A 21,775-nucleotide genomic window follows, 5' to 3' on the forward strand; every position below is an offset into this window, starting at 1 on the left:
TGTTTCATAATAACGAATGTAGACCGAATATATCTCTTTGCGCACGAGGTTGTCATAAAATGCATCAAGAAATATCGTAAATTGGAGTAAATACAACAAGAAGTGATCTGAGGTAATTGTGGCGTAAAATGCAAGCTAACCATCTACAGGAGAACTGTTTTAGATTTTACAATAAGATATAAGAGATAATTATTCCTGTACTCAACTATGATAATGTCGTATTTACATTTTAGTTGTTGGTACATACACGCAAAACTATGTTCCACCGTAACACCATTGTTAGCAAAAAAGTGAGTTCAAAAGGCTCTTCCAGCTTTCCTAATGTGGAGAAAACCATCGAGGTCCATATCTGCAAACGTAACATGAACTGTTAATATAATCTTTCCTTGTTAATATGATCATCTTTTCTAGCTTGTTATGACTAACATAACCTACAGTCTAAACTGAATGCACACTTGAGTTAGAAGATCAGATTACCAAAAGAAAAATCTCTTGAGTTAGAAGATCAGATTACGACGAAAAGGTGCAAATATACACACCCTGCTACATTAAAACTCAGCTCTCTTTTCATCTGAATCCTTAATCTAAAGCCATGCTATACTGAATCTCCTGCTTACCTAAGTTCACTTCAGTTTTAGACTATGCAAACAAACAGATGCATATGGCTATAAGCCCCTCTCCATCCAATTACTTGAAAACGGTTTCATTTTTATGCAATATTGAGTTATAGAAATCAATGAAGGCCCTCTCAAATATTCCAGCAAAGAAATGTTTAGAAAATTAGAATCAGGCAGTGATCATAAATAGTAGTAATTGGTAAAAGTCTATCTACTATAACATATGGCACTAACGACCACAACTAAAAATAGTATTGATAATTGAACCTGTACACATACATGAAAGATGCAAAAGTCTATTAGGAGAGGCAATAATTCCTCAAAATTGATCAAATTAGGTTACACCATGCTAATAAAAGTTTGAACAATTATTCCGATTCTAGAAAACCAAGAAACCATTCAAGCATCTTCAAAACACATTATTATAACTGATAGAGGGTCGCGACAACTGAGCTGATTGAAAGTGTGGATGTACACACAGACTACCCAAATCAAAGTTATAGCCGATACAGAATTGGGGTGCCTATATCTTTTTTATATAAATCATGTAGTTGCTCCTAGGTTTGTCCAGTTTATTTAGGGGAAATATAACTTGGATCTACGTATTTACCAAAAGAACATAAAAATGATATAGAACTGGTGGTCTACGTGTTTATAATGCGGAGCGTACACGAGATCTGGTAATTGAGCATAATAACACATTCAAATTAGCATAAAAGACGTATTTAGGAATAAAAATCACAAGAGCAGGGCGATATGACTAAAGAATGCACCAGAACCAGGAGGGGCACTTGGCGATGAGGTTGTCGCCGGCGAGGATGAACCCGGGGATGGAGAGGAAGCCCTTCTCGAGGAAGACAGAAACGGTGTACGGGCCCGTGACGGGAAGTTCGTAGGGCGCGGAGGCGGCGCGAGCGTGGTCCGGAGCGGGCGAGGGCGTGGATGGATCGCTGGTTGTCGGCGGCTGGGCGAGTCCGGAGGGGGCGAGGGTGTGAACGGGTCGCCGGTGCCCGGCGGCTGGGCAAGCCCGGAGGGGGCAAGGACGCGGACGCATCACCGGTGCCCGGCGGCTGGGCGAGTTCAGAGGGGGCGAGGACGCAGACGGATCTGAGCGAGGATGGAGGTGGTGGCCGGCGGCTGGGCAAGGACGCAGACGCTAGGGTTCGGCCGCCGCGAGAGTTACGGGAGAGATGAGCTGAAAAAATGAGTGCTCGGTTCCTTGATTCGTGGGCCTGATAGACGTAAGCTGCCCAGATTGCGGGGACACGATCTTTTTGTGGGCCCGGATGCCGCGAAACATGCGCACACCAAAAGTGTGTAAAACGTAACAAGATTGAGCATAACACGTAGTTATAATTGACGTAACTAGGTGGCACAGTCAGCCAAAAAAGCGTGCGCGCCTGGTCGATACGGTGCGGTCAGCGCACTTGGTCGGGGCTTCCATTAGTTAGAGAGAGCCCAGGGCTCTAAATACTATATTTATATATATATATATATATATAGTATTTAGAGCCACGGGCTCTCTCTAACTAATGGAAGCCCCGACCAGGTGCTCTGATCGGCGCACACGCTTTTCTGGTTGACTGTAATACATAGTTACGTCAATTATAAATACGAGTTATGCTCAATTTTGTTACCGTTTACACTCTTTTGGTGTGTACACGTCTCGCGGCATCCGGGCCCACGAAAAGATCGTGTCCCCGCAATCTGGGCAGCTTACGTCTACCGGGCCCACGAATCAAGGAACCGAGCTCTCATTTTCTCAGCTCATCTCTCCCGTAACTATCGCTGCCGCCGAACCCTAGCCAAATCCGCCGCCGTATGCTGCTTCTCCTCCGCGCCGGGCGAACCCTAGACTAATCGCCGCCGTGAGCATTAAGATTCTCCCCCGCAGTTCCCCCGCCGTCGCATTCTCCTTCACCACCGCAGAGACCCGCACTCGCCTTCTCCGCCGCATACACGCCGTGGCCTTGTTCTTCGTCTCCGGCAAGTGACCCGGAATCGCAGAGGCGGTTGTGCCGCCCCTACGTTCTTCTACTCGGCAGAGACCGAGACCTCGATCTTCTCCACCGCGGCGGCCGAACGCCGAGTCCCCTACGCCGTCGCGAGCTCCGTCCCCAACGTCGAGTCCCCAACGCATTTGACACAGCCCCTCGTCGCATTGGGTTGTCCCCTGCAGAGGTGTCTCGAATTCAGCCGCCCTCCAGGCCCATCCACATTCCGGTAAGCCATCAACCTTTAACTCTTACAATCTGAATCGTAAATAGAGTTCACCTTATTATTTTGCCAATTGCTTGATTTATCAAAAACCAATTCATTATAAATTTATAGTTAAACGAAGACACAAATGTATACTATGCAATCTATCACACGTTTATGCAGTTTACAATACTTTGTTTATGCTGATTTGTTGACAGAAGTATGATACATACATCAATACATTATGCCATAAAACATATTGCTGTTCAATTTGGGCCAGCTCACACGAAATAACCAGGTTATACATTAATTGGATGTCGCATATGAGCAGATTTTTTTTATCAAGTTAGTCTCACAAGTTTATGCAATTTACAATATTGTGTTATGCTGCTTTGTTGATAGAATTATGCAATTTACAATTTAGTAGTGATGTTGCACGATATGTTGGGATCTAATGGAATACATGGTCATGAACTGAACTGAATTGACTTGCGCTTATCTTTTTTTTTATCCTTTATGTATTTTATGTATATGTGTTGTTTCATTTGGCAGGAACATCAGACATGAAGAACGTAGACCGACCTCCTTCCAATCCAAAACGGATCATAATCCAGTCTACTCAGGAGTGCTTCAGCGTTGACATACCCCGTGCTTCGGCGGGGACTGTTAGACCTGAAACAAGGCAGGCTGCTGATGAGGATGATGACTTTATGCCATTATCCAAGAAGCGTAACTTGAACGACAGTCCTGGGAAAGTTTTGAAAAAGGTAGTCACTAAGCGGAGGAAAGCAGTGCCCCCCGACAGGTTAGAGATTTATGTCTATGGCAATATATCATTTTATACGTGAAATCATGTTGTCTTGATGTCTGAGTTAAACATTGTGTTGCGATTATGCAGATGTAAATGTTTACGATATTCATTTTATATATTTTTTTCAGTAGAGGCTTAACGTCAGATGCAACCCCCAAGATGTGTTAGTAAGCATACAGATATTAAATGACAGACAGCAACAAGCAATTGCACGTAGGGGATTTTCTAGTATTCTTGATATGAGACTGGATGCACTCGGCAGCAGATCACACTTAGCTTGGCTGATGGAAAAGCTCGACCACAATGACATGACAATTCGAGCTGGCCCTGGAAAGGAGCTGAAAATTACAAAGGATACGGTACACCTAATTTTAGGGTTACCGAATGCTGGGGGAGGAACTGCATTAGGCATCGATGAAGCTGTTGCTGCCAACAATATAAGAGCTGAACTTGGTCTATCGAAAGAAGATTTTGGGGTTACAGCTCTTCAAGATCGTTTGAGGAAAGGTTCTGACGATGATTTAAGCATCAGATGCTTTTTCTTGATATTGTTCAATAGGTTGTTGTTCCCTACTTCCAGCTGGGGAATAACAAACCATGAGGTTCTTTTAACCGAGGAGATGGATCGTTTCCACCAGATGGACTGGTGCCAGCTTATTTTCAATGATTTATGCCAAGCTGCCAAGAAGTGGCATACTAGGAGCGTTACGAACGTTTCTACAACCATCTATGGATGTTCCATCATTATTCTTGTAAGCATATCCTTTTTTGTCTGTTATATGTACCCATAATCTTGTATGCAAAATCCATATACACGTAGATTATGCTTTTGTTATGTCTTATAATGACTCATGTTATGCTTTTTGCAGCTGTATTATTTGGATCATCTTCATGACTCAGCGGCACCCCAGAACAAACGTGGAACACCACGAATCAAATACTTTGATAGGAATATTATTCAAGCCCTGACAAGAGCTGACAAGGGCAAGATACGCAAAGGAGAAGAAGCATTTGGACATTGCTCGGTATTTTTTTATGTGTCAATCATTTTTTTACATGCATATGATAACGTTCACATACCTTTATGCCCGTTTGTAAGCATATTTGTGATGTTTTTTTGCATTTTCCATTAAACATATGAATCTCATTTATCAATTTAATATGTTTGTATAAGTTTTACTCCATCTTTCACGCCTTTTTTTAGTTCCGAAGCTCCTCAGAGACCTGCTACACAGCTGTACCACCCGTTGAAGCACAATTCAAGGCATGATTCTATTTATATATTTGTTTGTCATAGAATTTCAACATAATATTCAGTGATATGCTATATATTTACTTAATAATTTTCAATTTACAACAGCATAAGACCAGGACCAACACTTTTGATGTACCTCGTCCTGACCCATCTGGACAGCACTCAATTCACATCGAACTCCCGCTCATCAGGGATTTGATATCAAGCAAGCTGAATCAGCTTCCATCCCGCCACCGCCTGGGTTTCATAGAGAAGCTGTCACATTTTGATGCGGAGGTTGGTAAGGCGTGTTCAGTTATTAAACAGACTCTTCAGCAGATTGTTGAGAAACAATACAATCTATCTGATGTTTTTGGCGAGTTAATTGATGAGGTCCTCCGTGCTGAGGCGGGTGACAACGAAGATGCTTATGGTGTGCAGAAAACCACTTCAAAATCAGATGATATTCTTCCCCAGACAGCTGGTTAGTCAGTTTAATGTCTTTACGTCAATATAAAAAAGTTATGCGATCATTTATCGATATCGTTTTGATGTCATTATTTTAAACAATGTTTTTTTGTTTACATGACACGTACAGAAGGATGTACGTGTCCGCCCCCCAACTGTACCCGATATGTCTACTCCAGTTTCTCAGCAGGATACGCAGTTTACAGACACACAGGTACATGAATTACTGTTAAGGCAACAACATATTCGTGTACTATTAGAAAGTTGCCCCGATGAAGCTGATATTGATTCACTGGTTCATACAAATATAACGAAACAGAACAAAACACCTACAACCTCAGTGGTAATGTTTTTCTTATTAATTGTATTTTTCATTATAGGGTTGTATTCATCGTTTTATTTAAATAGCATATAACCATTACAATTTTTTCAGGGTAAACATGGTGACGGTGCCAAGAACATGCCGACCAATACAAACGTCACTCCTAAAGCAACACCACATATGGATCCTGACGCGCCGATATTTGATGCGACTCCGCAAATCAAGGTATGAGTAAACCCCCTCGTGGTTTTTCTATATTCTCATTAGCAGTTTACTAAATTTGTAATCCATTTATACCATCATTGTTAGTCTACTGGCGACGTACAACAAGCGGCAGAAACAGACTTGCCTGACAGTGGTCCATGCTTTGATCAGACTCCATCTGAACATGTCAGCTCAGTAATTTACATTTTTTTGTAGTTTTCAACTGTTCACAGATTTTGTACAGTCATGCTTCACAGTCTAAATAGGTTATGCATCATACAAATCAGTGTTATGCATATTTGCACATACATGTATGCTAAGTAGATGTGCATTCAGTTTTTACATAACTGTTAGCTGCCTATGATAAATTACACATACATTTATGCAGTTTGCAAGAATATTTCTGTCTCTTGATCTGTATCAGTAATGTCAGCTCATTAATTTTATGCCAGTTTATGACACTTCATTCCACATACGTATATTCCACTTTATGTCAGCTCAGTAATTTTCATTTTCTTTATAGTTGTCAAAATTGTTCACAGAGTTTTATGTATATTTTCATATATATTTTTAGGTTTCTGTTGAAACCGATCCAGCTACAAACACTCCACAGGTTGGCCAGGCTTCTCTTGATTCGGAGATGCAAACTGTGTTAGCTCTACGCGAATATTTGTGTGGTCTGCAATCTGACACCGGCAGGTATGAAGTTCATACTAAATCAAAATATGTTTATATGCTGGTAGTTTTACGCGACCTCTCTAATTGATATAAAAAATTCCCCAGGACCATAATAGATTATGGTGAATATTCAGCGACATGTTCTGACATATATGAATCTTTTGCCGATGGGAAGTGTCTCGACAATGTATTCATGCAGTGTTTCATCCAATGTGTTATTGATGATGCAAAAAATCAGCAGACTTCCATGAGTTCGAACAGTTTGATTCTTGATGTTAATGTTGGGGTAAACTATCGTAACTTACATACACCATTTTCATATACAAATTAGATGAACCCAAGTACACTCACTCCATTTATATCGTTTATTGCAGTCACTACTCAACTTTGAGGAACAGGAACGACACAGTCGCAACCCTCAACCTTTTGATGAATCTGTACTCCACACACTTCTAGACAATTCATTGCCTGAGACAGATGAATTGGACCAATGCAAAGCGGTAACAATCGTATTTCATAATCCAAACATAATTTCTTTTAAATGGAACATATCACATTGTTATGCTTTTGTAATTTACATTGTTCATTTATGCTTTTTTTTACACGGTCAGATCATGGTCCCCATGGTAAGCAGGGGGCATTGGACATTGTATGTTGTCAACAAGGTCAAGAAGTGCATTCATATTTTAGATTCCAACCCATATGGACCAACACTTGGTGGAACTACATGGAAGGACTATCATTTTGCACATTTGGGCTCAGGTGGCAGAAAGTTACCATGGGCTAAGGTTATTATGAGCAGATTAAACAAAGCAATACAACATGTACGGCCCAGGACATGCTTTTCCAAGTTTGGTAACTTCACAATTGACTTGTGCCCAAATTGTCCTAACATGGTAGCTGGATCCAATGACTGTGGGTTTTATGTCATGGGTTACATTCTATTTTATCAATGCGACGAAGGATCTTTGCGGTCAGATATAGAAGCAGTACGTACAAATTTACCAGTTAATTCTATAGTTGGCACAAGGCAACATATGGAACAGAGGTATAACTAACTCAGTGTTTTTGTATTGCAGGGCAACACTAGTGAGATACGGTCTCTTGCGCTGCATTATATCACATTCCACCCGAAGAACAAAGCATTATCGCTGCTCCAAGACATCCAAAGATTCAAGGTCTAAAGGATGTAGTTTAGTTTGGTCATGTAATAAATTTTGTATACAATGGTTCCCTAAACTTTAGATCAGTCATGTGTGTATATTATGGGCAAAGACCGTAGACGTTTCTTAGTTTATGTCAATGACAACTTTGGGGATCAGCTAACCTCTAAACTGGAATATTGTACCAAAATGTGTTTGATAGTAATGTGTGTTTCTTGCATTTGATTCTGCCAGGTTCCTGTACAATATTGTTATGTCAATAACCTCGAAGTATGCATGTTTTTTGTCCGAAGTTTACGATATAATTATTGTGGGTCTTATGCATGTTTGTCCATACACTTATGATACAATAGTCATCATTCTATGCCAATACATTATTATATACATTATCAGCGTTATATACTGCAAATAGGGTCATTTTTTGTACAGTCATGGTTCACAGACTAACCATCTTATGCATTACACAACGCAGAGTTATGCATTTTTTCACATACATGTATGCTAAGTCTATGTACACTCAGTTTGCTGCATACCTGTTAATAGCTTATGACAAATTACACATATGTTTATGCCAGTTTGCAAGTATATTTATGATACTTTCTGGAATTTGTCAAATGAACACAGGAATCACATTTACATAAGGAAATATTTGTATCTTATGGGCTTCTACTCTCTACCAGATGAATCATCATCTCCGACATCCACCGTTCGTTTTTTCGACGTTGATGTCTCATTCCATTGTGGGGCTGCAGCTATGATTTTGTTCCTTGAACCAGGAGGTCGTCCTTGCTTACGTCCAGATAGGTTAGCCAATCGAACCCTATTATCCTCGACAGTTAAACACGTACGGTTGTTGTGACCATCAGCTATGCCACATTTCTGGCAATTCCTGCTCATCTTCTTAGCTCCTTTCGCACCCAATTTTAAAACTTGTTGCTCACTACTTTTGATTGTTCTTCCCTTAGGCTTGGCCTTATCTGGTCTTGCTAAGTTTACACCTTCCATATGAAATTCCAGTTTCTACAAAACAAAGATATCAAGTCAGATTTTATATTCACGTATGTCATCATATATTGTAGCAATGTTTTCACCTTTATAGCTTTCACATCCATAGAACTACTATCAACCAGCCGACTGTCAGTGTTATGTTCCAATGTTAATATCGGCATATTACATTGATCATCCTTAGTATTGCATTCATTTGTATTAGACCCCATTAAAATTTCCTGTGAAATAAAACAAAGTCCAGTGAAGACACAAATCTTATAGAGCAGCATATGTAATACATTATAAAGATTTGTTCCATACCTCGTTCTCATCATCTAATTTGCGTAAGTTGTCTATAGCCATTTTGTCTGTTTCATACGCTTCGACCTATATCATCATTACAAACATGGATCATTATCGACAAGTAATTATGCAAAATTCATAACATCACGAGGTGCGTACCTGGATGTCATCGCAAACACTTGTGCCACAACTCTCACCAGTACCTATATCAGGCTCCACACGCATCAATAACCCTAATAATTCGTCCATCATCTCTAGGGCTTTATCATTCCCAACTTTAGACAGACTCGCATGGTGTACTACTTTCATTGCTTTTTAAGCAACATCTTCTGTCTATATGATCTAGTTTCTCCATCTTTTCCTTTCAAATTCCTATCGTCTCTTGAAAAAGCCACATCTTGATGCGCGGAGTATGTGTATCGTTGCAAAATATACTCACTCGGGATCCTTTCAATTTGTAGATGCATGAAAGCGCGTACAAGATGAACACAAAATAGACCTATAATTGATTAAACATACATTATGTCATATATTAATCGCAAACAGCTATGTATTCGTAATAATTTATAATTTTATATAGAAAAAATCGTTTAGTATAACATACCTGTATGCTCCCAATGCTTGCACTCACATGAATACTTTCCGGCATCCACATCAGCCCTTATCTTGAATTGGTGTTGACCCCAAACAATTTTATTTGATCTTGTAGTATGTTTCACCACCCAATCATGTTCCTCACCCTCTGTATCACGGTCTATTCGGTATGCAGTTGCATATTTTACTGTCTTCTGAAACCTTGTCATCACAGCTCTAGTGTATGCCCTTGCAACTCTTATTTCAAACATATACAATGTAGTTGTATCCTTTTGACCCTGCAAATTACACAATATAGTATTAATACTGTTTTGTTTTTAATAGCATAAAACATATGTTTATTATTTTTTCACTTACCATGCATCCTAGTGTCTCTTTGGCCTCTTTCATCTTCCTACTATGCAGGAGCTTCATCATTTGCTTTGCAAATTGATGAAGCGGTGTGTTTGCATCCACGTGGGCACTCTTCACCAACTTGTCCATGCTCTCGCTTCGTTGTGTAGAGACCATAAGACCACAATAGCTCCTTTGAAAAATGCAGGTACCCAATCTTTGCGTATTTCATATAATCTGGCAAGGGTGTTGTTCTCGTGTAGCTGGAAATCATCAAGCATCATTTGCCAGGCAGCCTCGAACTCCATTTCATTCAATGGATGATGTATTATAGATTGGAACCTTGTTTTGAAATCCATGTCCTCAAATCTTGCATATAATTCATTCAAGTGGGGCATATACCTGTTTTGCACATGCCACAAACACAATCGATGTATTGTGTTTGGGAATACTCTGCCAAGTGCGATTGGCATGGCAGGGTCTTAATCTGAAATAGATAAATTTACATAACATCATGCAAGCCAATATGATATCATATAGTACGTGCCATAATAATTACGAGCCATTTTATTACAACATACCTGTCAACATCACTCGTGGTCCGTCACATCCCATGCATGTTTTGAACGTATTGAAGACCCACTCGAATGTATCAACTGTCTCGTCTCCTAGTAAAGCAAACCCAAATATTGTGCATTGTAGGTGGTGGTTCGAGCCAACAAACATGCCTAATGGCTTATCGTACATATTAGTCTTATGTGTAGTATCAAATGTAATTGCATCACCAAAATCAATGTACTCGGCTTGCTGGCTAGCATGGGACCAAAATATGCTTAAAATTTTCCCTTCTTTGTCCAGTTGAAAGTCTGAAAAAAATTGTGGATTATCTTTCTTGCATAATGAAAAAAAAGATAACAGCTTTGACACATCATTTGCATTTCTTTCCCTTTGCCATGCTTTTTCCTGTCAAAAAATGTAATGATTATGCACTATATCTAACTCAACACATTACGATTGTTTATGTAATATAAAATACAATTATTGTCAATGCATAATACACTTACAGGTTACTCATGTCCTGCACGGTTATTGGAACGTTTTCTGGGCCACCATGCATTTCTGTAACAAAATTCATAATGCAATGTTGTGGAATCCTGCTTTCTTGCATCGCACTAAGGAACTCCATATATTCACGATCATGTGTTTTGTTGCATTGCAATTGCCCTTTTTCTGTATCTTTCTTCAAAAATTCATGATTATGCTCATAGTTTACCAGATCAATCCGAACGGAAATAACATTCTCTTTAGCATCATCGTAGATTTTTTTAAGTTTCATCCCAGCCTTGCACTGTGTTCGTTTCGAACATGTGTTACGTATCCTTGTATTTCCAGCTACCCTTTCAGCATTCTTTCCTTCCATTGAACAGTTCAACCATTTACAATTCTTCCGCTCCCTATATTTCTTCAACGGAAATCCTACCTCGTATGCATATTGACTATAAAAATTATACGCCTCGTCCACGTTACTAAATGTCATACCGACTTTAGGTATCAATCTTATATCAATATTGTCCGGCTGCGCACAGAAATTTAACATTTACGATTCAATAGCGACTAAATTTAACGTAACATGGGAGAACTTACGTGGCTTTGAAGAATATGAGGTGTGTCCTGTTCATGCGGTCCAATATGTCTCATGGGGATGTGCTTCTCTGCGTCGACCACGTCTGCCGTTTTTGTGTGCTCTTCGATATGTCCAGGTGCCCTCAATGCCGCCGGAGGAGTAACAGAGACACCCTCTGTGTATGGGGCGATTGCAGACGCTACAGGATGCATGTCCATTGAAACAGACGTACCTGATGGCTTATGCACAGATGTTACAGGCAGAATGTCATCGCCAGCACCGGTGGTGGACATCTTCTCGCCGCCCATCGCCTGCCGGACCTCTCACTTCCGCCGCCGCTAACCGCCGCCAATATTTCAGATGGACGAGCGAACGTGGACGCGGCTGTAAAGTTGTATTAGTTTCCTCCCGTAACTGCGCCTTTATTTACGCGCACGAAGATCACGTCTTGCCTTATCTCAAATCCGGTGGTAGATTTTAAACGTTTGCATGGTTTACGCTATCATGTATCACAACGTTATGCAGTCGTAACCGGCAAGCACATGCAAATATTCGTTCCCGCGATTCCTGGCATGCAAAGATTCCATTTATGCATGAGTTATGCACATTTGTACACATATTTATGGGTGCGTATTTGCATGTCGCGTGTAAGCCGGGATACGTGGCTATCCTATGCATAAATGGCGCAGGCTGGCGTCCAGTGGGCCGAACGCGACCCGATCGGTCTCCTGGCTGGGGCTTCGCCCACTAACGGAAGCCAATACACAATCAAAAGATCAAATCCTCTCTAAACTTCAAAATCAACTCAAGTGCTTAGTAACTTAAGAGAGGGTGTTTTGTATTTCTTTTGTTGCTTGGATTGCTCTCTTCTTCTCACTCTAAGGACTAATTTGGTGACCAGGGATCACGGGGGGATTGGAGGGGATTGAGGAGAAAATTAGTTTATTTCCCCCTCAATCCCCTCCAATCCCCCGTGATCCCCTTGTCACCAAATCAAGCCTAATTCTTTCTATGTGCTTTGTAAAACTAGCAAGAGACACCTAATTGTGTGATGATCCTTGCGGGGTCTTAGTGACCCGTGTTGATTAAGAAGAAGCACTCAACCAGTCTAAGTGATCGATTGAGAGAGGGAAATGGTTGGAATAGGCCCCGCCTTTGTGGCCTCCTCAACAGGGAATAGGTTCGTTGGAACCGAATCTCGGGAAACAAATCATCATGTTCATTTGTGTTGATTTTCATCACTCGATTTGTTTTTCCTCTATCATCTCTCTCTAAAGTTCCCTTGCTCATATTGTTTTGAGTTGGCTTCCAAAGTTACCCGCATTGATTGAGCAACTCATAGCAAGAGAAACAATCTTCCGCACTCCGAATTTATTTCTAACACTAACCTCGGGCGTAGTGCGTGTTTAAAGTTTATAATTTTCATGTTTTGCCTATTCACCCTCCTCTAGGCGACCTTCACCAATCCATGTGGATTGAAGTGTTGAGTGAGATTGAGACGAATTTTGAAGGTCGCCTAGAGGAGGGTGAAGGTCGCCTAGAGGAGGGTGAATAGGCGAAACATGAAAATTATAAACTTTAAACACGCACTACGCCCGAGGTTAGTGTTAGAAATAAATTCGGAGTGCGGAAGATTGTTTCTCTTGCTATGAGTTGCTCAATCAATGCGGGTAACTTTGGAAGCCAACTCAAAACAATATGAGCAAGGGAACTTTAGAGAGAGATGATAGAGGAAAAACAAATCGAGTGATGAAAATCAACACAAATGAACATGATGATTTGTTTCCCGAGATTCGGTTCCAACGAACCTATTCCCTGTTGAGGAGGCCACAAAGGCGGGGCCTATTCCAACCATTTCCCTCTCTCAATCGATCACTTAGACTGGTTGAGTGCTTCTTCTTAATCAACACGGGTCACTAAGACCCCGCAAGGATCATCACACAATTAGGTGTCTCTTGCTAGTTTTACAAAGCACATAGAAAGAATTAGGCTTAATTTGGTGACAAGGGGATCACGGGGGATTGGAGGGGATTGAGGGGGAAATAAACTAATTTTCTCCTCAATCCCCTCCAATCCCCCCGTGATCCCTGGTCACCAAATTAGTCCTTAGAGTGAGAAGAAGAGAGCAATCCAAGCAACAAAAGAAATACAAAACACCCTCTCTTAAGTTACTAAGCACTTGAGTTGATTTTGAAGTTTAGAGAGGATTTGATCTTTTGATTGTGTATTGGAGTGTACGCTTTTGCTCTTGTATTGAATGAGAAGTGTATGGGGCTTGGATGACTTGAATGGAGGTGGTTGGAAGTATTTATAGCCTCCAACCACTTCGTAGCCGTTGGCTGACTTTGCTGTTGATGGGCACACCGGACTGTCCGGTGGTACACCGGACATGGCACTATTTACTGTCCGGTGTGTGCCACGTCACCCAATCGTTGGAGTTTGGAGCTGTTGACTGTTGAAGTCCTTTGTCCTCTTGCGGCACCGGACAGTTCGGTGCGTTCTGACTTGGCAGTTCTGATTTCTGACTTCTGCACTGTTCCTTCATCAGCGCAGTCGATCGTTGGCAAAGTTGACCATTGCTCCGTTGGCTCACCAGACAGTCCGATGAGTTTTAGTGGAGAGGCTATGAGAAAACCTAGCGAGGGCTACAGCCTGGGGCACCGAATAGTGTCCAGTGCACATTTGTCCGGTGCGACACTGGCTGCACCCATTCTTTTATGCTCCAAACTTTATAGAATTCATTCAACTCTTTTTATTTATGTTTATGTTGAACTTTATGCACATGAGAAAAATAGCAATTAGCCAAATTAGTTAGTCCATGTGATTTATAATGGACGTCAAACACCAAAATCGATTTAAAAAATATTGAGATCATTTTTCTTTCAATTCGAAATAACCAAACAAGACCTCAAGATTAAAGATATAAGCAAAAAGATTGACGTCCAGTAAGTGGGCAACACAAGATGCATCTTTTGCTTATAGAACTTCAAACTCAGCATGAAATGCATATATGCATGTCAACATTCTTCTCGGTACGGAAAAATAGGGTACGAAAAAAAAAAGGAAAAGACGAGGATATAGCAAAACTAAAAGCATCATCTTAAAAAACTGAAAAAAGAAGGATGAAAACAAACGAAAAACCTTGTCCTGATTCTGACTTCACCTATCCCTAGACCCATATTCTTCTACCGCTTCTAAACTCCGCTACTCACTCACAAAGTCACAAGTCACAAACCCGGCTAAATTACATGCGGACCAAAAGCCCTCCAGAGAAAAAAAAAAACACAGGTCACCGAAATACACAGACGTCCAAACTCACTGTCCGCGCGTTTTGACCATTTCTTTTCTTTTTTCTTTTTTTGACTCGACGACGAGAGAGAAAAAAAAAACACTCCAAGAACCCTAGGAATTAAACGGTGGCTCGTTGCACCGGGTCCTACTTGATCTTGGCCGTTCGGTTTGACGGCGACATGACGTCGGGCGGGTCCTCAGCCCTGCGCCTCGATGGGCGACATCATCGCCGAGAACCGGCGCTTCTGGATGCGCGGTGGAAGGTGCTTGTTGTACCGCTTCGGGCCGACCGTCCAAGGCAGGAACACGCCGGTGCCGCTGCGGCCCATCCGCTTGCTGATGTTGCCGCCGCCGGTGCCCGATGAGGCCATCACCATGGGCCTCGCAGGCGCTGCAGCCACCATCATGACGGGCGCGCGCATGGCCATGCCCCAGGCTGCGGGCGCCAGCACGGCCTGCGGGGTCGGGGCATAACCGATTATGGCACCGCTGACCGGGGGCTTCTGCGTCATGCTCACGGGCGACGGCACCTGGGAGGCCGTGACCGGCTGCGGCTGCCAGGGTGTCATGGCCTTGGTGGGGGACGGGAGTGGGCTCATGTCCACCGGCGTCGATGGCCTCACCCTTGCGAACGTGATGCTCACGCGCCGGTTGGACGACGGGCACACCACATGTCGCGCCATGTCGGCACTGTTCCCACGCATCACTAGTAAGGACCTGCAGATTTTTGGAACGCGATTCCATGACCATAAGCCTTATGTTTCATCTTATACAGTAGTATGATCAAATAAATAACGCAATTGTTACGCTTACCCTTGCTTTAGTGAAAGTGTGAGAGGTCCTTTGTAGTTACCGTTGCTGTCAGTGACAAGTGACCTGCCAAATGCCATCGTGGTTTCAGACAGCAGAAGAGTGCAAATGGGGTTGTCAAGATGGGGAGGCTTGAAGTAGGGCTGCGAATGTTCATCCTGCGAAGCAGATTAACTGACTTGTGAGAGCCTAAAAATGACACTTGCCCAAGCAATGCAAGGGATATTTGATGTTTGTAAAACTGTGCTATCATCTATCCATGCTAGAGAACACAACACAGATGTCCGGCTAACAATTTCTTAGTGTTAATAACAAATTTGTGTCAGTAATTTAACATCTTTTTTTCTTCAGATTGTCAACCCTATAATCTCACCCCTAGTTTTTGCTACTCTCTAAATCAAATGTAAAGTTGACAGTGTCAGACAATTGTTTTTCAAATCCGTTTTTACCTGGTCCCACAATTGGCCAATTGTAGGTTCACTAGAGGATAGTAAACAGTGTGTTTTAAGGGATACATAAAATAACGTTTTAAATTTAAGCCACACTCAGTGTATTGTAAATTTAAGCCACACTCAGTGTTCTGAAAGAGGTATTCAGCTCGGGTGAAAGGTACAAGATCTGCACAGATATTATCACTAATAGAAGCGAAAGAGCATTTGATTTCATCGTTTGTGCTGTGATGTTTATTTATATAATAATAAAACATCAACATCTACCTCATCGAAGAAGTTGATGACGACACTATTTGGTTTCCTGCTTTCTGGTATTAAACGCCAAAGAACAAGGTGGTCAATGACAGCCTGCAGGACAAGGGGGATTGGTTCTGTGTGACCTGTGGACAAGGAGAAAAAGAGGACATTTGTGACATCATTCTCAAGGCATTTCAGTGTCTTTAGATGCCATAGTCATATAAATATGCTATGCACAGAAAGCATATTCTTGCCAGTGTGAGCAAGTTGAACAAAACGAGGTATTGAGTCTTCGGAACATACAATTAGCATCCTCTGTGGTAGGTTGAAATAACGGTACACCAAGCTGTATGATCTCCCTCTTGTTTCCTTTGATCTGCTTGTTGAAGAATATGAAAGTCTCACCTAAAATTGAAAAGAAAAAAGATATATAATAAGCACCGGAGTGGACAAGGAAATTGCACCAAGGCAATTGCAAGATACTCATTTTACTGAACACGTAAACATACAGTTCACATTTCAAGAGATAAAATAGATGAACACACTGACCAGAGCTAAGAAAAGAAGTCGTGGTTTCCAAGTTCAGGTAGCTTACTTGGATGTGATGATTTCAGCCAAAACCCAATGGAAGAGTACCCAATTAGTGGGTTCTATGTCAATTCTTAAGGAGGGGTCAGCATAGTCAGGAACTTAAGAGGTCAGTTGAGGTCTTACTTGGATCAACATTTTGTTGTGCACGACTTTGGACGGACGTTACCATGGCTTGGCACGACCTATTCCAATAAAAAAGAAGTGATCTAATACGTTACTAGTATTAAATTATATATTCAGTTCAAAGGTGTTTCTTTTCATTAAGAGGTAAACTTTTAAGTTGGCTAAAGATAAGGAAAGACATGCCAAATCGGTCAGCGTGTTAGTCGCTAGGTTGATAAGCTTACTTTTGATTGTTAGATTCATGTTCTACTGTACCTAGGAAGATAGATTAGTACTAGTAATCTAGTTATAAATTTCAAAATCTTATATACTTTTTTATTTCTATAATATGGGGGCGACAATTGCTAGGACCTAGGACCCCAGATCTATGAGCCAGTTAGCACAAGATTATATAAGACAAAAAGAACCAGCAATGAAAGAAAAGGTAATGAATGATAGCCTGAACTAGGACCACAGTTAGATGCTTTGCATAAAGCATTTTGGTATCTTAAAGCATCAATTGATGATACCGCAGATTTATTTTCTTTTGGAGAAATAACCACATGTTAGCTATGGAAACTAATAGAAGTACACAAACACAATGAAAAAATAATACTAAATCTTTTAGACATATGGGTGAACTTCATGAACGAGAACTTCTGAAGCAATAGGAACACAACTTACCTGAAAGTTCTCCATTTCTGCCAGCCTGACGAATTTCGTTGATGAAATCTGCAACTTTCATGATCTCTGATGTCGTAAACGCATCTTCATATATCTTCAAGCCTTTCACGACATTAACCTGGTTGTAGAAAATGGTCATGAACATCAGTAAGAAAAGAGTCTATTCAGATGAAATGAAATTTAAGATGAATAGAAGTGCTACTACTTCCTACAGCATCTCCTAGTCCTTCTGTACAGAAAGATTGCCGAGTGGTGTAAAGTTGGAACTCGCCATGTGCCCCTTCACGGATTCCTTGGCCACGAAACCTTTCTGGATCTTGATCCTCTCAGGACGGGCAATGCACTCCTCGTGGTCAGAGCAGATGGGATAGCTCTCTGGTAGGCTGTGTTCCCCTTGAGATCCTTGATCAGTATGATCTGCTAAGTAATATATAACCTCAGAGGCTATCCTACCATTGTTGGATATATATATACTACGGCTTGCAGTAAAAAAGCAAATAGACACCAAATTCTTCAACGAAACTATCTCATTTAGGACATAACATTCTTATTGCTGGGTATCAAAACTTTTAACTTAGGAGAAAGCAAGAAAAATAAATTAAAACGCCTACGGATACAAGTGTTCGAGGGAGAGAAAAACGGATCCAAGAACACAAACATTTCAGTAAAATAAAATACAGACTGTACTTAATCCTCACTCTTCTCGCATGGCATGATTAAATCATCACTTGGGAGTTTTCTAGGGGGCAAGGTCCCTCGATCAGCAACAACCGGTCCAATCTATGGCCCGTTCAAATTCTCACATATCGTTCTGTGATATGCTGCTTTTATCACCCGTTGAATCTTCAAAATATTAATCATAACCCAGAAAGAACTGATTTCATTTTTTTGTTGAATCTCAAGCTGCTGCACCCTTTTGGTGTCACTTTCTACGGAGTATAGCATGGGCTTGCCCAGTATCGGAGGCTCTGACATGAGTAGGATCTGATAAAGAAAAAAACCGAGACAAGCCTTCCCTGTAAGTAAATACGGACATGCTACTTCAAATCCACAATTGGTGACTCGGTGAGACAGCTTTCACCACTCCACTAGGTTTGTCCTTTATAGAAACTATAGCATGATTGGAGGGGAAAAAGTGTCCTCCTCGATATATGAATATATATGATAAAGAGGAGAGCGCATAGACGAGATTCGCCAAAGCTGAAAGAAGTGAACACGGGCATTGTAGTATAGATATGTAGGTGCACCGTGCACGAACCGAATGAAAGCAGGGACCAGCTCACCAGCAGCAGTATACATGTTCAATTATTGGGCAAGGACAGGTATAAAAAGATGATACTCCAGTAACCCGCTCTACTTATATCATTCTCTCCTTTTTCTTTTTAGCTTTCGCAATGGTCCATCGCACGCACAAGAAACACACGAATTTTTTTCCATCTACTTTCATTTTAAAAAAGAAAGTCATAGTCCATCGGTTGGGAGTTTTGGGAGAGGACGACTGAAATCTTCTAAAATCGAGACGGGTTGCAAAAAGATAAGCTGACTAACAACAGCAACATGTGGACAAAGCTTGGAACATGATGGCATCATGCCATCATCAATGGACAGCGCATACACCAGCGACGCTGTTGTAACCCAATAATCAATTCAGTGGTACAGCTCGATCGTTCATGTGCAAAGAAATTCAGGAAACTCCCAAAAGTTGTCCGGTCTCCAGTCCCTACGCCACACCTACACTGACGGCCGCGCTATCGGCTGAATACTCGACGGGAGCCGCCACGGTCCACCACCTTCAGCAACATGGCGTCCGGAGACAAGAAGTTCTTTCGCGAAACCCAGCAGACGGGACCCCTCAGAGAGTCACAGTACATTCGGCTGATTGGCCGGGGTTCCGCGAGACAGTCGCCCACGGCCCACGGGCGACCACATGTGCGCCCGGGCTGCCGGGGGCGGCTTCGGCTGATCCAATCGGCGCGGCACCAGATACAGACTCCTATGGCACCCGGAAACCGATATGGGGCCAGGTCGTCGGTCTCCCGGTGGTGGCGTGGTGCGGGTTCATGTGGATCCATTAACTCGAGTTACTCCAGAGGCACGCAGCTGCAGAGCTCGAGTTCAAGGCTGGCATCCGTGTGGTGTGGGTGTGGCACTCACCGACCGACCGCTCGCTCCATCAAGTGAGGAGTCACAAGTTCCGTCGAGGCCAACCGTGTGTGTGCCAAGTCCTGCGCCGATCGATCTGAGAGCGACACATGGGCAGCAATATTCTAAAGCCACGCCCAATTTGCAGACAGAGCAACAGCCAAACGCAGCACCGCTGCACACTTGCACGAACCAGACCTAACCATGCCGGAATGCCCAATCGCAACGATGGATTCGAGGCCGCTGGCCGCCCTCGGCCAGACGGGTCGGGCGGAGGCGCCCGAGCGCCCATAGCTGCACTGCACGTTTAATAAATAAACTACTCCTACGCCAACATCATTAATCGGCGATGCAGCTACAGTAAACGCATCGCGTAATTACAAGAGGCCGCCGTACTGCCACCGGTACTTTTCCGCGGGACCAGGGCAGGGCAAAAGGGTGGCCGCGTGGAGGCGGATCAAGCCGGAAAAGGAGGTAAATAAAACGCCGTCGGAGGAAAAGCATTAGGGTTTTTCCACTCCCGCGACCCGTGATCCCTTTTCACGGGTACTACCTTCTCCGACGGCCAGGATTGACCGAGAGGATGGTGACTCGTTGGACAATGGACATGGACACGAAGAAGAATTATTGGACCTCCGCTCCAATTTTCCACTAACCACCAGAAGAAATGGACCCGTGCGCCATCTCCATTCCCATTTCACATGAACCAATGCTCCTGTGCAGCTTTAAGCAATAGTGCCATGATTAAGCGTAATCTGGAAGCTTGTTAACCTCCTGAATCGAAAACATAAATAGAATTCCCAAAAAAGACATTACTCATCCCGTTATAGTTAGGCCCAAAAGGTAGGAGATTACTAAGGGAAAAAACTTGCGGAGGAAGCCACACCTGGCTACCGGATCCAAAAGTTACGAAGTGGCCGAAATTTTATTTTGACAATTTTAGGAACTCTGCTCTACACGGGTGCGGGCGTTGGCTAAGGAAACGACGATGTCTTCGGCAAATTCGAATGCGGAACGGGATGCAGCAGGCAGGGTAATTAATTGACACGAGCACGGGAGGATTTAATTTGCCGGTCGAGAGTGTTTGTACTTACGTCCGTCTGCGACGGTGTCATCTTCGGTGGAGGGGGGCTTCCGCTCCGACGAATCTCCCGATGAATCAACTTCCACGTCCGGCTCGTGGTACTCCACGGCGCCGTCAGCCAGCTCGGCCGCCGGTGCCGGATCCTGCTCGTGCTCCTGCTCGGGTTCGGGCTCAGCCTCAGCCTCAGCCTCAGCCTCTTCCATGGGCTCGTGGATCACCGTGGACGCGGCCTCCTCGGAGTAGCAGCAGGACCCTGCGGCGGCGCGGGCGTCCGCAACTCGGCGCAGCTCGGCGGCGACGTCCGCGACGGGGTAGAACTTCTGCATGTGGAGGACGGGGAACCAGTTGGCGCGGCGGCGGTGGATCGCGGCGAAGACGGGATCGTACTCGGGCCCGCCGCCGCCGATCTGCGCCAGGTGGCCGCACAGCGCGTCAATCATGGCGTTCGCGGCCGCGAACTCGCCGCGGAACCAGCCGATCACCGCGTCCCTGGCCGCCACCTCGGGCGCCGCGGGAACCCCAGCCGCGGCGGCCGAGCCCACCGGCAACCCCGGCATGCCGGCCGCCGTCGTCATCGCTCCCGCGATCGCCTGCCCACGCTCGTGACAGCCCTGCCTCTCTCTCACTCGCTCACTCTACCGCCCCACGACCGAGTTCCCTACGCCACTCGTCTACCTCCCCAACCCCTCTTCTCTCGTAATGGCGTTGGTTCAACTCGACCCGTTGGCTTGGTTGGCCCTGGCAAAACAGAGGAAGACGATGCGGGTCGCTGGCTCGCCCGGGGCGCTCGTATAAATACCTCGGCGGGTGCCCGGTGCCAGCCCCAGGCGGGTGACGTGGCGGCG

General features: G+C 43.4%; 2 protein-coding genes across 2 annotated transcripts; one reads left to right on the forward strand and one right to left on the reverse strand.

Annotated features, from left to right (window-relative positions):
• Positions 1–6,416: 6,416 nt before the first annotated feature.
• On the forward strand, positions 6,417–7,717 carry LOC103631516 (uncharacterized). The gene is made up of 5 exons (XM_020540135.1): positions 6,417–6,554; positions 6,639–6,819; positions 6,908–7,033; positions 7,145–7,522; positions 7,613–7,717. Exons 1-5 carry the CDS (start codon positions 6,496–6,498, stop codon positions 7,715–7,717), a joined length of 849 nt encoding a protein of 282 aa, XP_020395724.1. The 5' UTR covers positions 6,417–6,495.
• Positions 7,718–14,633: 6,916 nt separating this feature from the next.
• On the reverse strand, positions 14,634–21,693 carry LOC100281191 (oxidoreductase, 2OG-Fe oxygenase family protein). The gene is made up of 7 exons (NM_001361084.1): positions 20,941–21,693; positions 17,976–18,121; positions 17,705–17,822; positions 16,631–16,732; positions 16,355–16,470; positions 15,642–15,796; positions 14,634–15,545 (listed from the first exon to the last, which is right to left on the reverse strand). The coding sequence occupies exons 1-7, from the start codon at positions 21,503–21,505 to the stop codon at positions 15,026–15,028; spliced, it is 1,722 nt and encodes a 573-aa protein (NP_001348013.1). The 5' UTR covers positions 21,506–21,693; the 3' UTR covers positions 14,634–15,025.
• Positions 21,694–21,775: the final 82 nt, after the last annotated feature.

This window comes from Zea mays, chromosome 6, assembly GCF_902167145.1.
Source record: "Zea mays cultivar B73 chromosome 6, Zm-B73-REFERENCE-NAM-5.0, whole genome shotgun sequence".
Taxonomy (NCBI): domain Eukaryota; kingdom Viridiplantae; phylum Streptophyta; class Magnoliopsida; order Poales; family Poaceae; genus Zea; species Zea mays.